At 48.2% G+C, this 17624-nt stretch overlaps 1 protein-coding gene across 1 annotated transcript in view; it reads left to right on the top strand.

The window, feature by feature from the left end:
- Window positions 1–17624, top strand: part of ZC3H3 (zinc finger CCCH-type containing 3) — a 307903-nt gene that overhangs the window by 269737 nt on the left and 20542 nt on the right. Inside the window, exon 11 of the mRNA XM_054984638.1 lies at window positions 6569–6753. Coding sequence (XP_054840613.1) covers window positions 6569–6753 — 185 coding nt within the window. The remainder of the gene's footprint in view (window positions 1–6568; window positions 6754–17624) is intronic.

Below are 17624 nucleotides of genomic sequence, written 5' to 3' on the forward strand. Positions count from 1 at the left end.
AGTTTGTTATAACTCTTTATAAATCTTCCTTGGGTAAAGTTTTAAGCTCAGAAATTAGAAGTGCATGCTCTTTGGTGCTGGATGGCTAGATTCATCTGCTGCAAATGGTTAATTGTTGGGTGTCCATTTTCATCAGCAAGGGGGGGCTTTAGTGGATGTCTCCCAAACTAAAGGGGAGGAGAACTTTTTTTCTTTTAATTTTCCAAGTTTCTCTTGGTGCTGATGTGTTACCAAAACTGGAGACTTCAAAGGAAAATGTTAAGAGCGGCTTAACAGTTTGCTTTTTTAGATTGTCAGCCAACACTCACCTTTTTTGTTGTCATAAGGAAATTATTTAAATCTAATTGATTAATCAACCAGGCAGTTAATCAGCCAGAAATCCTTTTATCCATTGCCTAGCCTAATAAGGATATTTTAATAAAGAGGCACACTGCATTATTCCCCCAAAGGGTCAAAGGTATGAACTGTGTAGCTCTAAGCTCTGCAAATTTTGCTGCATCCTTGTGGCTTATGGAGGATTTGTCATGTCCCCCCCCCCGACACACACACACACTTAGCAAATGTCCCACCTCTGCCTTACCGAATAGAGCAGCTATATTTATATAGGCCCAGAATAGAAGAGGCAATGGCCTGCTAATTCTGTCTGTAGATGCTCTGTCAGGGCCTCTCCATCATTCCTCGCTGGCATACCAGCAGCCAAATCTGCCCACAGTACCAGGGCACCAGCCATTTCCCAGCCACACGGCCACATCCTCTGCTTTGGGCCCTCCCTTCTCCAGTTTGCAGCACCTGCTTTGCAGCTTTGTGTCGTTGTGCTCCAGTCCTGACTGTTGGGGGCAGCAATGTTTTCGAGAAAGCCAACAGGCAGCAAGAGATGGGAGGGGTTCAGCGCGGGATGGAGAAGGCACAGTGTGGCACGGCTGTAATCCAGCAAATAGACGTCCCTCTTGATCCTGGCCTGTCCTGCCCAAGGTTTCCTGGCCCAAAAGTAGGGGGGTGAGATCCGGGATTCATGATCTGGCTGAATAACTGGATTCATGCCAATTTGGCATAATCTGGCGATGTTGGATCAAAATGGAGAATCTGTATCGGATCCAAAGGAGCTGAACTCTCCTGGACTGGCTTTGTTTGATCACAGGCAGCCACAGCAGAAGGGGAGCAACAGCAAGAAAGATGGCAGACAGTGGCATGAGCAAGAGGGCGGGCAGGGTGCAAAATGCAGGCGAGCTCCATGCCACAGCAGGAGAGTAGCGCGATGCTGGCAAGGACCGGAGTCAGCAGCAGCGGGCAGAGTGAATGTCCATCCTGCCCCTCTGTCCCCGCCCAAGCTCCAAAGGAGCCCTTCAAGCCTCTCTGCTGCCTGCCTTTTAAACTCAGTGGCCCCAGCGAGGCTCATCTCCCCACCCTTGCTTCAGTTTGGAGTTCTCTTCTTGTACATTGGGATTCTCTGGTTGGGCTCCTTCACTTTGGTTCCGCTGGACTTGGTTGGTTCGGCTTGCGTGGGAGTGGGACGTGCATTTGGGATGGGCTTTTGGCCAGGGGTTGCCTGTGCTTAAGGTTTCCCTTTGCCAGGAAAGCCTTGGAAATGTTTTCCCCATAGCAAACAATGGGGAGTGGCTGGTGGCAGCTTGTTCAGGGGCCCATAGAACTGGACCCTGGATTCTAATCTTCCTGAAAATTGGGAAGTTTTAGTGGACAGGAAAGTATAGATTCCCGGCAAATTTGGTTGAGTTTACTTGAAACATGCCCCCCCTCCCCCCGGATAGTTTTCCCCATAGGGAATAATCGCTGTATAAATTTGGGATTATCTAACCAGATTAAAGAATCTGACCTGGATTTCAGGGATACCGAATGTTTTTGGTATTCCTGAAACCCAGATCTGGATCACCTAATCTGGGGGAGGGTTGCACACCCTGCTCAAAAGCCTGAGACTTTGGAAAGCTTTGCTCAATTCGCTCTTGGCCATTAAGTCACCTTTGCTCTGCCTGCACTGTGATCTGTAAAGTGGGAAAAGGAATGGCCCGCCTCGCAGGAGGGTTCTGCGAATTAATGGAGTGAGGAATAACCTTTTGGCACAGCTGGAGCCTGCTTTTTGGCCTTGTGCCTTTGAGGCACCTGTTTTGGTTTTGCCTTTACACTACATTTCTTGGAATTGGTTTTTAAGGGACGTTCCCTCCTCTGGCAGGGTTTTTAAAAATAGAAATGTGGTTTACATCTTTTATAAGTAACAAAACAATTATTCCCTAGGCTTCTGAAACCTTTGCCAGACACGCCTTCAGGGCCAAATCAAAGTTATCCAGTGGCTCCTAATTCCATGAGAATCAGGGCTGGAGGGTCTCCATACAGGTCCAAGGAAGAGCTCAAGATAGAAGAAAGTGTATTCTTTCTGGAGTCTTCCTCACAACAGTCTTGTTCGGTAGGCCAGGCTGAGAGCTGGTAACTGACATCCCCAGGGTTGCCTGTCATGTTCCTGGACCCCCTGAGCTCTCCAGACACCCAGGCCTTGAACGCACACAGATACTTGCTGGTGGGTTTCCAGCCCCTGTTCAGCCACAGGCTTTGGGGGATGATATCTCTACCTCAGATTCCTGTCTGCAAAATGGAGCGGCCCACCTTATAAGTTTGTTGTGAAATGGCTAAGGAGACATGGTTAGCCCTGCTGAAGTTACGGATGGCCTAAATCTAAAACTGCAATCCTGTGCGTGCTTTCTTGGGCATAATGCCTTGTCGAGTCCAAAGGGACTTAGTTCATAAATAAATATGAGTTGGGATCAGGCAGCATTTGAAGAGCCTCTGGGAACATCTGGGGTGGCCACGGTAGCTGCCGCTCAGCAGCTGTGTGGACAAGCAGACCACTCTCTCCTGCTGGCCCTCCCCTCCCGGGGGGGGGGCCCGCCTGGCTTATGAGCTGTGATGGACGAGCTGGACCTGCCTGCACGCTGTCTGTATCTCGGGCCCTTCTTGGAATCCCAAGCCCTTCCTTGTATGGCAGCGCTTGAAGCTATGTGGACTCTCCAGAGTTATCCAGGGTGACAGAATAAACTTGGAATGGCACCCAGCTCACATCCCCTGAGTCGATGAGGTGTAAAATACCTTCCTTGCTCCTTTTGGGTAAGAATGTGAGAGGTGGGAGGGGGTCCGGCTGGTCCGGCGAGAGGAGCGCCTGTGGGCCCCTCATTCCAATCCCCTTTCATGGAAAGGATGGGGACACTTAGACAAGAGGCACTTTTAAATAGCGCAGTCCTTCTGTCTTTATTAGCACTGTCGGCAGGGATGTCAGACATGATAAAACGTCACATTAGCCGGATTTGCTCAGAGGAGCGAGTCTGCGGGACGGGCGAGGACTTAAGCCAATGTGAGGGAGGAGCAGGTGCTCAAGCCCGAGTGCAGTCCCAGCCCCTTTCTCAGAGGCCAGCGCACAGCCGAGGAAGGTATGATGGTGTCGCCAAGAGTAGGGTCCCTCTGAGAACATGCAGGATGTTTACCCGGACCGTAAAGCAGTGCCAGCCCTTGCGCACGTCAGGTTAGGGGGATGAACTTCTGGGATGGCTGACATGATGTGTGGAAAAACACGAGCCCCAGAACCTTTTCTTTTAGAAATCCAGGACTGAAAAGACTGCTGCATTAGGTTTGTAACACAACTGAGTAGGCAGGAAAACAGACTTCCTTACGTAGTGTCAAGGCAAAGGGAGCCGGTTTGGTGTAGTGGTTAAGAGCAGCAGGACTCTCATCTGGAGAGCCGGGTTTGATTCCCCACTCCTCCACTTGAAGCCAGCTGAGTCACCGTGGGTCAGTCACAGCTCTCTTAGAGCTCTCTCAGCCCCACCCAACTCACAGGGTGTTTTCTTGTGGAGATAATAATGACATACTTTGTAAACCACTCTGAGTGGGCATTAAGTTGTCCTGAAGGGCAGTATATAAATCGAATGTTGTTGTTGTTGTTGTTGTTGTTATTTGGATTTCACACAACAAAATCAATAATAAATAAAGATCACATATTATCATTGATTGGCCTTGCTGAGCTGATACAAGTTTCCACCAGAGACCTAAGTATCAGCCAGATATTGGTGTAATATGTACGCTGTTCCAAGTAACGCTGTCTTTTGCAGTTCTATAGATGCTATATCAGAAAGCTGCCATTTTTCCATATAGGTTGTGAAGCTTTTCGAAATAGTTCCCAGTGCCCCAATGACAATGAGGACTACTGTTGTATTCTTCATCCATAGTCGGGTGGTTTCTGTTGCCAGATCTCTCTATTTAATCATTTTTTCTAGTTCTTTCTCTTCGACTCTGGCATCCCCCAGAATTGCATTGTCAGTTATCCAGACCTTTCGATTTTTTCCTCACAACTGTTATGTCTGGTGTATTGTGTTCAAGGTGTCGATCAGTTTGTATTCTAAAATCCCATAAGATCTTGACTTGATCATTTTCTAGCACGTTTTCTTATTATTATTACTATTATTAATAGTATCAGTATTATTAGTATTAGTATTATTATAAAGAGATCCATTATAAAGCAGTCTTTTATAGTATATTATGATGCACTGTTTTTTTTTAAATTTCAAAATGGTTCTGCTTACCACTGGAGTCTAGATGCCTGTCCAAATAAGTAAAGTCTGTGTCACATCCAGAAGAGGCTTGGGCTAGAGCTTTGGCTCACCTCCAGAGGAAGAGCACTTCCTACACACAAACAGTCCCTAAGGCTGGGCATCTTTATTGTGTGGCCTTATTTCCCAGTGGCATCCTTAAGGTGGCGCTCTTGCAGTGTCTTCGAAATTGTGATGGGGAAGATGGGAAGGGCAGAGGCAACCTGGACTGTGTAACATTTCTGCAGGTTCAGTTTTCACTTCCAGATGAATGATTGCAGGTGGGCCACCCCTCTATCCCTTAATCCTACCTTTTCTCATAACTCTTAACTGTTCCCCTCTGTCTCTACTTCAGCATTTGTCTTCAGTCATTTTCATTTCTCCTTGAGTGATCCCATCTAATCAGTGAGCATGTGTCGTTCTGCCACCCACCCACCTGGGTGCTGGGATATACCCACCCCAGCCCCAGTTTCCTGCCCCTGAGGAACTGAGGAGCAGGACAGCCCCTGTTCTCCTGGCTTTCCGCAAATGATGCAAAACTGAATTATTCGAAAGGGCTTTTTACTCAGATAGGAGGGCTGGATTGTAGGAAGGGGATCTGAGATGATCTGCTAATGAGTTAGGAACCATAGACTTCACCACTACATTGTATTGGATCCTTGCTAATGCTATGTCTTTGTAAACTTGTATTTATTTACCCTATGGCATTGTTTATGGAAATGTTCCTGATATTAGCTGTACCAATCTCACACTGTGTAATCCGCCTTGAGTCTCAGTGAGAAAGGCAGACTATAAATGACACAAATAATAAAATAATAAAAATAAAGGCCAGAAATGAGGGCTGCATAGCAAAGGAACTGGTATCTGGAAGCACAAGCTGAGCCCCAGAGTGCACCGAGGCAAAGCACAACCCCACAGGCAGAGTGAGAGACAGCCCTTCCCCACCAAAGCTCTCTCCTTTGCCTTCTCTTCCTCCTTGCCTTGAGCAAGATCAGACTTCTTGGGGAGAGCGGTCTCGGCACCAGAAACATGTGCATGGAACATCGGAGGCCACGCTGGTTGGAATGAACGGGCGGGAGGAAGAGCCTCTGAACCCGGCTCGGGTGAAAAAGTGTCTTTGCCGCCATGGAATGATCTCCCCTCGCTTTACTGCTGTTCCTCTCAGTGTGCAAGGTGCTCTTGTTCTTCCCACACGCGCACAAGCAAGCAGGTTCTGGCAGAAAAGCAGCTGAAAAAATGGTGGTTGTGCAGGGGCTCACAACTCACAATACAGCAGGTGGGGCTCCTTGACCCACTCCAAGGGTTGAAGGTTCCAGTTTTTAGTATATGTGCTGCCGAAGCGAACACCAGGTATATTGGTCAAGTGGTTGATCCTAGCCAGTCAGGGATCCCTAACAGTTGTTTCTCAGCCTTTACCCAATGAAGGTGCTTGTTCGGTTCTGATGAAGCTGACATACTCATTTGTTCTCAGGGCCAAAGCCATGCAACATTTTATGAGTCAACACCAGTACCCTAGTCTATCAGAGCTAATAATAACTTAAACTTTTAGACAAGAGTCCAGTGGCACTTTTAAGACTAACCAACTTTACTGTAGCATAAGCTTTCAAGAACCACAGTTCTCTTTGTCAGACGCATGCAGCTGACGAAGAGAGCTGTGGTTCTCGAAAGCTTATGCTACAGTAAAGTTGGTTAGTCTTAAAGGTGCCACTGGACTCTTTTCTATTTTGCTACTACAAACTAACACGGCTGACTCCTCTGGATCTTAAACTTTTAGAGTGGCTTTTGCCAACCTGCTGCTGGGGTGAGGGGGGGATGAGGGGCAGTTCCTGAGCCCTCCTCCCTGTATCAGGTGACCAGCATCAATACAAAGCAAGAACTCTTGTCCTGCAACTCCCTGTGCCCTCTGCTGAACTCTGCTGAGTTCCCATTAGCATTAAGACTTCTCCATGAGCATCTCTTTTTTTTCTTGCTCCCTTTTTTAGGAAAGAGGAAGCAACCCCTGGGCCTTCAGGTGCAGAGCGGGAGGGAAGCGCCTGGAGCCGCAAGGCCCTCTCGCAGACCAGAGCGCTAAGCAAGCTGCCATCCTTCATCTCTCTCCAGTCACCTTCCACCTCTCCAATTGAGGAAGAGCACAAGCCGGAGCGAGACAAACCAAGAGAGGAAACAGGTACCAAGGCAGTTGGCTGGGCTCCTGGGCACGAAGGTGCGGAGGATGGACTCCCTCTTCTTTGGCAGCTCTTTGGGAAGAAACGGCAAAATGTTCAGGGTCCCAAGGGTGGTCGGTTTTCCAGACTTCCCTGGATTGCACATCCTTGACCTGTGGAAGAATGGAAGACGTTTCAGGGAAGTGGTTAGTTGAACGTTGAAGCAGGGAGTGGAGGGGGCAGAGGGGCCCTTGCAGGAGGATTTTCCACTGGGTATCAGCTTGGGGTTACGGTGGGCATGTTACACTGCATCATCAAGGGGGCCTTTGTTCTCTTCCAGGGGTGCATATCCTTGATTAAAAATACAGCTCCCATCAGAAAGAGAGCGAGAGCGAGAGAGAGAGCGAAGAAGGCAAATTGAATTTTGTAGCATCTTCTTTTCTCTGATTTTATTTTATTGTTCAGTCTAACGGATAGAGTGCAGAAAGAGTTCAGTGGAACAGGGATACTTGGAAATATGAAATTCTTACATAGCAAAAAGTTTGAGGGTGGGGCCATCTGGGTGGCATCTTTTTAGCAAAGGATCCAAAAATTCACATGGGGTTGCTCTGCCCTCCCCGCCACTTTAAGAAGAGGTTTATCTGCGCTTAGTTTGGAGACACAGTCTGGTGTAGTGGTTAAGAGCGGCAGGACTCTCATCTGGAGAACCAGGTTTGATTCCCCACTCCCCTGCTTGAAGCCAGCTGGGTGACCTTGGGGCAGTCACAGCTCTCTCAGAGCTCTCTCAACCCCACCCACTTCACCAGGGTTAATAATAACACACTTCGTAAACCGCTCTGAGTGGGCGTTAAGTTGTCCTGAAAGGCAGTATATAAATCGAATGTTGTTGTTGTTATTCTCCCACCCTGGCTAGAGACAGGCTTTGCAGGGAAAAGATTGGCATCGCTGCCACCCTGAGTCTTTGGGGTATGGCAGGCTATCAGTCCTATCGGCAAAAATGAAAATCTGCTTTGAGGTGGAGCAGTCCTATGGCAGCGTGCCATCTTTCCCCTCTCTATTCCCTCTCCGTTTTCTTCAGCGTTCTTTCTTAAAATGCATGTGGCAGCCCGAAGTTTGACAAAATGTATGGTCTCTGCTGCGCAGAGGGGAGGGAAAGGGAGGTCAGGGACTGGCCAAGGGCTTCAGTCGTTGGGATGGAGGATCAAGATAATACTCGAAGAGCTGTGTTAAGATGGAACCGGAATGCCGGAGGCCAAGCTTTGCCCAAGAAGCAAGCCTGGGGAGGGCCTGGCAAGCGCTACACGCTGTCTTGGCAGGTAGAAGGCACAGAGAGGGCTGGGAACCCCTAGTGGAGAGCCGAGCGGCGGGGTGGCTCAAGGCAGGCGACGCAGTCATGGCTCATGACGGAGAAGTGGGAAGCTTGACATGGGAGGTCTAGAATCTGGAAGCAGATGGCAAGAGCAGGGCTTTTTTTCAGCGGGAACGCGGGGGAACGGAGTTCCAGAACCTCTTGAAAATGGTCACATGGCTGGTGGCCCCGCCCCCTGATCTCCAGACAGAGGGGAGTTTAGATGACCCTCCGTGCCGCTCAACTCCCCTCTGTCTGGAGATCAGGGGGCGGGGCCACCAGCCATGTGACCATTTTCTCCAAGGGCAACCCACTGAGTTCCACCACCTTAATTCCCAGAAAAAAAGCCCTGGGCAAGAGTAATGGGACACAGGTATGGAGCCTCATGCTGACCCCAACATGTGAAGGGGGTGAGAGGAAAGGGCCCCTCAGCCTCCCCCATTTTCCTATTGAGTGTGGACAGGCTGCCTGGTGAAATGTGAAAGGGTAAAGGGGTAGCTTGGAGGTCTGGGGCGGAGGGAGTGGTGGGCTACTGAGATCTTCTGGAAAGGGGGGCGATGCTTTGGATGTCAGGCCCTGGACTGATGGCACAGCTGAGCTAGTGTGATGCTGGCCCAGCCCTGTGCCCTTTCAAGGGGGATCAGCTCCTCGCCCCCGTGTGAAGCTGTGTGCGGCCCCCTCCCTGCCGCCACTTTGAACGAGCTGCTTGTCCTTTTTGTTCCTTTGGATCATCGCCCCACCTTCCAGGGCCTGAGGAAGTGGCTGGTGAACTGACCCCCTGGTGTGGCTTCTTGTCCTAGTTAATCCACAAATTGCAAGAGCTGTTGAAATGTCACTGATTGTGCCTGTTGGCTTGGCACAGCTCAGTCACTGAATGGGTCAAGGGAAGGTGGGGCTAAGGTTTTCGCCCTGGTGGAAAGGGCCTGAGAGAGGGCACAGAGATGAATCTCCCGGCACTAATCTCACCTCTTGCAAGCTTCAGTTGATGCAGGATTTGGATTGTTTTGCAACTAAAATACTTTGGGGTGGGGGTAGACAGCCGTGTGTTGTTGCATTGAACCACAGTCCTGCCTAGTTCTGCATCTGCTTTCCATCATGATATGTCTTGGAATCGTACAAGCCGGGCATGAGTGCAGCAGCCTAGCTTTCCCCGGTTCTTTGTTTCCAGCCTGTGGGAGTAAGAGGTAGACTGCCGCTCAGCCTGGAAGTTCTGTTTAGCTGCTGTGGCTCGTAGCCTTCTCTGTGACCCTTCATGACTATCAGACCTCCCTGGATGTGTTTGCACAAGCTTCCCACATCTGGGTGATTGCTCCCGTCCCACACAGCTCTTGTTGCACCAAAATAACTGTTGGGCTCTACTCCGAACCCCCCCCCCATGCCCTTTCATCTTAGGGGAGAGGATCAAATCCTTTGCCTTGCGTTGTTCTTGTAGTCTTTGGCGAGGGCAGAAGAAAAGCTCCCATTGTGTCGGTAATCGTCCACAGGTAATGTGCTTTTCCATATTTCACCTTCCAGTTAAATAGCTTGCGCCGGAGCAAACGGTCCCTCCCCGTGTTAATTGTAACCGAGTGCACCAACGCAGGCCCTTCCAATCGAGTGCTAATTTAATTAGAAAGCACCCATTTTAGTTAATTTGTTCGAGAAGATCACTGCAGGCTCCTGGAGAGAACAGATGTTCCCCTCTCCCCCGATGAACATTCTGGGGTTTGTAAATGACTCCACTCAGCCTTGTTTAGGAGAGAAAAGAGGATTTTATGGTGGCAAACGACCCTTTCTGTAAACATTTTACAGCTCTCTGCACGTTTGAGTGAGGATAAACCCCTGGCAACTCGGCGGGCTGCAAATTTGCGACCATACGGCTATCATTTTATTGTCATATTTCACGGTCGTAACGTTAATGGAAGATGCTCGCTCCAGTCTTTTTTAACGGCTCCGCTGAGCACGCTCAAAACACTTTCGCTTTGGAAAATTCATTGAAGTACAGCGCTTCTATTTTTGTTTACAGCGTCCATTTTTGCCAGAATAACTTTTCAAGTGCCCTTTCCTCACCCCGCAAAAGCACACCTGCGTCCAGGAGGCCCCGCCTTGAATTCCCTCGATTGCTATGTGGGGACCTTCCCAGCCGGTTCCGTTGCTCCGTGAGCCAAGAGAGGTGCTAGCCAGGTGGGAGCTGCAGCATGGTGATGTTGCCCCTTGCAATGTGAGACTGAAGCACTTCTTCCACACGGAAGCCATAATCAACGCTTGGCTGCAGAAGTGCCTGGCAGGCGGCTGCCAGTGCATGAGAGCGGCATTCTGGCTGCACTCTCAGAAGTGACACCGGCATGACTTGGAAGTGGTTGGAGAGCCCGTTAAGGGTCCAGGCAGTGTGCTGCGTAGGTTGAGAGGCTGATGGGAGTGCTAATTTGCTGCCAGGAGAAGCTGTGGCATAGGAGAGAGAAATGAAAAAAGGAGAGAGCCGGGCATGAAGACCGAGAGAGCTCTGCCTAGCAGAGGGGCAGAGGGAACTCTAGAGAAGACCCTGAAAAACACCCTCTTTCTGACCACTTTAAACATTAGGGGTTTGAGTCTTCAGGCCATACTGTCCCTGTCTCTAAGCTATGTTCTCTGACAGTAAGGACTAGAAACTTGTAGAGTTTTTTTAAAAAAAAGGAAAACTGAGCTTCAGATGAGCTAGTTCTAAGTCCTCCGTTTCCATTTTGGGCTGTGCATCTTTAGTCACCAAGAAAAACGTAAAGTTCTGGGTCCTGCTTCAAGTAAACGCAGTTTTCTGTCTCACAGTAAAACTTCACGCTTTGTGAATGGACAGTTTATGCGCAGCGCGAGAGCCTGAAGGTTAGCTTGCTCTCTGCACTGGGCTGTTGCATCCCTGCTGCCATCTGCGTTAGGTATTTGGGAGAACAGCAAGCTGGTCTCCTTTCTTCGGTTCCCGAGGCCAAGATCTGCTGAAACAGATGCTGCTGAGGAACATAAAACTGAACAGGAGAAACCAGTGGGTGCAGCAGAGGGGGTGGATCTCGTTCCTGTTGGCATCTGCAGGAATTTTGCAGCTGCTGCTCGAAGGGGGAATGCCCCCCCCCTCCTCAACCGTTGTGCTTTGAGACCTTTACTAAGTCCAAGGAAGGCTCGCAGCATAAAACCTTTCTGAAGGCCAACTAAATGGGCACATTTTTAAGTTCGCTAGAGCTCTTCTTTCAGGCTGGATGCTAAACAAAAAAAAAAATTAGGGAGAAAAAAATACTGTTTAAAGCCAGGGCTTTTTTCCAGCTGGAACGCAGTAGAACGGAGTTCCGGCACCTCTTGAAAATGGTCACATGGCCGGTGGCCCCGTCCCCTGATCTCCAGACAGAGGGGAGTTTAGATTGCCCTCCGCGCCACCCAGCGGCACAGAGGGCAAACTAAACTCCCCTCTGTCTGGAGATCAGGGGGCGGGGCCACCGGCCATGTGACCATTTTCGCGGAGGGCAATTTAAACTTTAAAAAACTCCCCCCTTGTTCCAGCTTACCCAAGTGACATCATTGTGCAGTCCTGAGTCCCACCACTGAGTCCCACTACCTCTTTCTCTCCTCTCCCCCCAAAAGCCCTGTTTAAAGCCACAGCCTGGGGCCTTCAGCGTGCAGAACAAAATATCTGTGCCCCACCACCCCATGCCTGTATTTTCTTTTGTGGCTTATTGTCTCGCCTGAAGGAGGGCTCGGGGCTGCTTCCACACAGAGGTTTTGCTTGAGTGGGTTTGGGGTGGGGTGGGGTGGGGTGGGGAAATCCCCACAGAGCAGTGTCCTCTGACTAGCTGCATTCTGTGTTTTCTTTCACTTTGCAGCAGTCTTTCCCAACCTGGTTTGGTGCAGTTGTTTTGGAAAGATCACAATCAAAGCGATGTGTATGCCAAGAGGATGCATTTTTGCGGGTGTTAATCACATTGTTGCCCTGACCTGGATAGTCCGGGCGAGCTTGATCTCGTCTGATCTCAGAAGCTAAGCAGGGTCGGCTTTGGTTAGTAATTGGATGGGAGACCTCCAGTGAAGACCAGCATTGCGGAGGCAGACAATGCCAAACTGCCTCTGTTAGTCTCTTGCCATGAGAACCCCACCACAGGTTGCCAGAAGTCAGCTAGGACTTGAAGGCACTCTCCACTGCCAACCGCATTGTCTCCTTGTTCCTTGCCACAGCTCGCCTCTCCCCCATTGCCATGGTTTTCGACTACCATCAGAGGACTTTAATAAAACTAGGCGATTAACATATCACTGTAGCATTATAACATTATAACCTAACTGGGATAGAATTCCTAGCTTTTATTTTGAATAAGGTCTTTAGCTGTTTTCTTTGTTGCTGCATGCCTTCCCCCATATCTCTGCAACAGAAGGGACTAGAGGCTTGTTTTAAGAAAGCAAGCAAGAAGGTGAGAATTCAGAAGAGCAACAGTGATAGTCAATTGCTGGTTTTTAAGACGTGCTCCCAAAATCCCTCCAGTGGCAGCGGGGAGGGGGTTAGAATGGTGACCTCAGGGGACCGCCCTGGGGGTGCTCTTTTGAAAGCTACATGGAGAATCGTCACTGCACGGAAGCAGCCCTGGGGAACTCAAAAGCACTCGCCTTTATTATATGTTTTTCTCCATGTGGTCTTCATAAAGGTGTTGCTTTGCTTATCAATGTGTGGATTTCTTTCTCTAACAAACCAACAGCTCCTTCAGTAAGCCCACTGAGAGCGGTCTTGGAGCGCAGGCTGCCTCAGTGAATTCCGTCGCCCTCTGTGCTCATGCCATACTACTGGCTGCTGTGGATCATATCAGCTACAAATGCAACCACTCTTACGCAGGTCTCTCAGGCAGAGTTTCTGGAAGAGACCACTGCTGGGTGCAGGGTCGGATCCGGTCCCCAAGCCCTTCCATATTTTCTTTCCTTGGCATCCCTGTTTATCCTGCACGGTTCTCATTTTATTCCAGCGAGGCTTGCACCAGAGAAGTCCCAGTAGATTGTGCTCTCTCTCTCCACGCCCCCATCTGACTCCCTCGATATCCCAATTTCACACCACAATGCTGTCCCCCTTTTTGAGTGTCTCATCTGGCATATGCTGACAAATCCATGGTCCATCAGGCATACAGAACAAGTTAATTAAAAAGCATCACAAACTACTTTCATAATTGAGTTAACAAACCTCTAATATAATTGCTTTCCTCATATGGAGCCTATCAAGTTGCAGGTAATAGGAGCACTTTCCCAGAGCAGAGAATAGCCACCTTTGCCTGCTGAGCCCCAAATTCTGCTCCAAGAGAACTCAGTTTCTTTGCTTTAAAACAAACCTTACGCTGTGTCATTCTGGCTCTCCTTAATTTGCATGTTTTCTAGTTCTTTGCCAGTTCTTTTAAGCATTTCAATAAGGAGCAGCATGGTGGTTGGAGATGCGGGGATCGTGTCTTAGGGAGGGAAGTATGGCTGAAAGGCGTGGGGGGGGGGGACGTATCTCCACAGTCATGAAGGCTTGAAACTTAAGGAGCAGCCAAATTTCTGCTTCAGTTTCTGTGGCAAGGGAAGCCATGTATAAATCAGTCCTTTGCAGTAGCACTTACCCTTTTACCTCTACCTTGACATGGCCAATCTGGCTACCTGGATTTATACCATGGTAACATTGAGACTAGACTACTGCGGTGCGCTCTACATAGGGCTTCCCTTAAAGTCAACTCAGAGGCTCCAGATGATGCAGAACGCCGCCGCTTGATGGTTTTCAGGAGCTAGGCGGAGCGCACACATGAGCCCCCCTTCTGCAGTCACTCCACGGGCTACCCATCAATTACCTGGCTCAGTTCCTGGTTTTGGTTACCACTTTCAAAGTCCTTCATACCTTGGCCCCTCATATCTGCAGGATTACCTCTCTCCCTTTACTCCACCATGTCAGCTACACTCCACAGGAACTTTTGCAGAGATGACCCTGCAAACGGGCAAACTCGACCGCTGCCTGAACATGTGCATTCTCTGTGGTCGCCGTACGGATCAGGAGATCTCCCACTGTCTTGGCTTTCCACGAATCATGCAAAACTGAATTATTCAGGAGGGTTTTTCACTCAGTTAATAGGGCTCTGCTGTAAGAAATGGCTCTGAGAGATGCTTTGGTAAAGAGCGACTTTATACTACTGGGTACTGTCGGTTGATGTAGATATGCTCCTACGGAGTAGTTTCTGTGTTGCTTAATACATCATGTCAGATTACTTATGCTTTCTTTCAGCAATGTTTCATCTCTGTATTCAGAATTATGCTAGATTCAAATTTCTGCAATCTATACCCTATTGTATTGTTTATTGAATGTCCCATCTGTTGATTGTATTGACTTATACTGTGTAATCAGCCTTGAGTCTCAGTGCGAAATAACATAGAAATACATTTTTAAAATATACTTGGAGATCACGTATGCCGCTCTACTAGCTTGTGGCTTTAAAAGCCAGGTCAATGCATCCCTAGAGGAGAGGTCCATCACTGATGGTTACATGTTGATGACATGTTTGGAGAGGGGCCGTGGCTCAGTGGTAGTTCACCTAGCCTGGCATGCAGAAGGCCCCAGGTTCAATTCCCCAGTGTGTCCAGTTAAAAGGATCAGGTAATAGGAGAAGTGAAAGACCTCTCTGAGACCCTGGAGAGCCACTACAAGTCTGGGTAGACAATTTTTTTTAATTAAGAATTTTATTAAAGCAATTGAAGTAAAGTAAGTGCATAATATAAAAGTTATACAGATTCTAAATTAGACAGTAAATTGGAAGTTATACAGTCGTATGCAACCAATAAGTATATAAACAATATAGGTATAATAGCTTTGGGAGTAAAACAAGCAACACATTCAAGTTTCCTTAAACCTAACTATGTAACATTTCTCCTCCCTCCCTCCCTCCCTCCCTCCCCCTAAGCTTCTGTGTCAATTAGTTTAGCGTAAGTAATCGAAGAAATCCTTCCATTTTTTCCGGAACTTGGTTATCGGTCTATTTTGTAAGTAGGTAGTCAGTTGCCATTGAAGCATATTCATACATTTTATCTCTCCACTCTGAGAGACCAGGGCAGGCATCATTTTTTCATCCACCTGCAAATAATACCCTCGCTGCCGTCACCATATAACGAAAGAGGTCGTCTTGTTCTTTTCTCACATTAGTTGGTAAGATACTTAAAAGCTTACTTTCTGGATTTAATTCAAATCTGAGTTTGAAGGTCTTTTGCATCTCTTCATGTATTGTTATCCGGTATTTTCTTGCTTCCTTACAAGTCCACCACATATGGTAAAATGTTGCATCCATATTCTGACATTTCCAACAATGTCCACTATAACCCTTATTAATCCTCGCAATGTCTTTGGGGGTAATGTACCTGCTAAAGAACATTTCATACCAATTTTCTCTCAATACCTGGCAACCTGTAAATTTTATGTCCTTTGTCCATAAATTTTCCCATATGTCCAACGGAATAGTTTCCCTAAAATTTTGAATCCATTTTATCATACAAGTTTTAGCTTGCTCTATTTCTGTATGGTATTGCAGTAATATTTTGTAAATCTTCCCCAAAAGATGCAACAAGTCTCCAGATACTAATAGTTCATACTGTGTTTTTTCTCTCAGCCTGCCACCTTCTTTGAGAATTTGATCCTTAAGTCTTGATACTATTTGGTGATAAGTCAACCAAGGAAAGTTTTCGCCATGGGCCTGGATTTCTTGCCAGGTTTTTATGTTTCCTTCTTTGTCTATCAGTGATTCAGATAGCTGGGTTGATTAATTCTGTTCCTAACTGCTGCATCGTAGTGGGCATTAATGTATCTGTTTCCAATTTAATATATCTGTTGCTTGGATTCATAATCCAGTCTGTTTTCCAAACTAACGCCACTGCTTGATGATACAATTTGATGTTCGGTGGGTAGAGAATATTGACCTTGAAGGATGATTCAGTACAAGGCAGCGTAATGTGTTTCATGTGTGTGTTCAAGTTCACGTATTCAGAGGCAGGCAGCAGCAAAGGATTGCTTCGGCTGTGGTTGGTCTGCGGGCAACAAGGAGGCTAAACTAGATGCGTGGTGCACTTTCCACTTTTTGCATCCATCCCCTTTGCCTCCGCCTCTGATTCCTCACTCAAGTTCCGTTTTAATGATCCATTATAGTGATAGTTTTATTATGATCAGCTTCTAACTGTGATTCAGAGTGTTGAAATCTTGGTTCTGCAACGAAGGAGCAAACAGACGCGGGAGAGTTGGCATTGGCAACGGGTGTGCTAGCTATTGATACAGCCCATTTCGCAAAGCTTCTTCATTAGCCTTAATACATTTGCTCATGCCATCGTAACAAACTGTTTAGATGCATTGGTCACAATCCGATTACGTGGACGTCGGATGAGACACTGTCCTCTGCGATTGCAGTTTGCCTGTGAAAAGAAGGAACAGCGTTATTAATAAGGAACGACTAAGACCGTGTGAACTTTGGTTGTCGTGGGTTTTCCGGGCTGTATGAACTTACTTGATATATTTACCTCATCTAGTTTATATCTGTATGGGGTGGACTGATGGACGTGAAATGACACAATAGATATTTCAGTATATATTGTGTTTAATTATCAAGGGTCGCAGCGGGCAGCGGCCTCTGAGGCCACGGCTGTGCTGGCCAGGGCTGGAGGAACCGGAGCTACATAGGCAAGCAGCCGTCCCACACCTGCCGCCCGCTTCTGCACGCGGAGGCCTCTTCCCAGTCATCACTTGAGCACTTGCACTTTGTTTTATTGAGTGGCCAGCCTGATAGTGCTAGAAGGCGGGGGGGGGGGCCTTGCGAAGCAGTGCCGTCCCGCTCACCCCCAGCAAACACTGAATGTGTGGCTGGGTTCCCAATGAGCTCTCGTTCGCAATTCCAGCCGTGGCTTCCTGTCCTCCGGGAAGATCTTTGAAAATGTGCTTTCTGATCTCCTCATTTGTGTGCCTCTAATTGTGTCTGCCAGTCCGCCCCCCCCTCCCCGTTTGCTTGCTTCATATTGATTTGCAGGCAGCTTCAGATCTGCCAAGACTCTTTTCTTTGGTGATCCTCACTTACTGCGGATTAAATGTGGCTCCTTCCTCATGTATTGTTGAGTACTTACCGATACATGCGCACGCGCGCGCACACACGCACACACACAAAACATCCAGTGAGAGGGCATTAAAATCTCACTTGAGATATCTGGAAATCCTTCTTGTTCCAGTGGTTGCATCTGACTGCCGCGCTTTACCGTCCAGCTGCACTAATTATTTAGCATTGCTGTGCTGGAACAGAAAAAGTTGCATTGGATCGTCAGCTCTCTCTGCCCCCAGCCCTGAGTTCGTGGACTGTGGGCACTGGGCTTTGGCACCAGAATGTGGCCAAGCCTTGACCTCTTTTCAGCTGGCCCCACCCCAGAGCAAGGCTGTGCTGCTGAGAGCCCCACAAGCTCTGGCACCCCCTTTCAGCTAAGAGGCTCTGGAACAGTTTCTGGAAGCACTAGGAGGCTCCACAAGGAGGACCCTGGTAGGAGGAGCAGTCCGCACACAGCTACTTTTTTTAAAGTGCAGAAATGCCGAAG

Source organism: Eublepharis macularius, chromosome 7 (genome assembly GCF_028583425.1).
Source record: "Eublepharis macularius isolate TG4126 chromosome 7, MPM_Emac_v1.0, whole genome shotgun sequence".
Classification (NCBI taxonomy): Eukaryota; Metazoa; Chordata; class Lepidosauria; order Squamata; family Eublepharidae; genus Eublepharis; species Eublepharis macularius.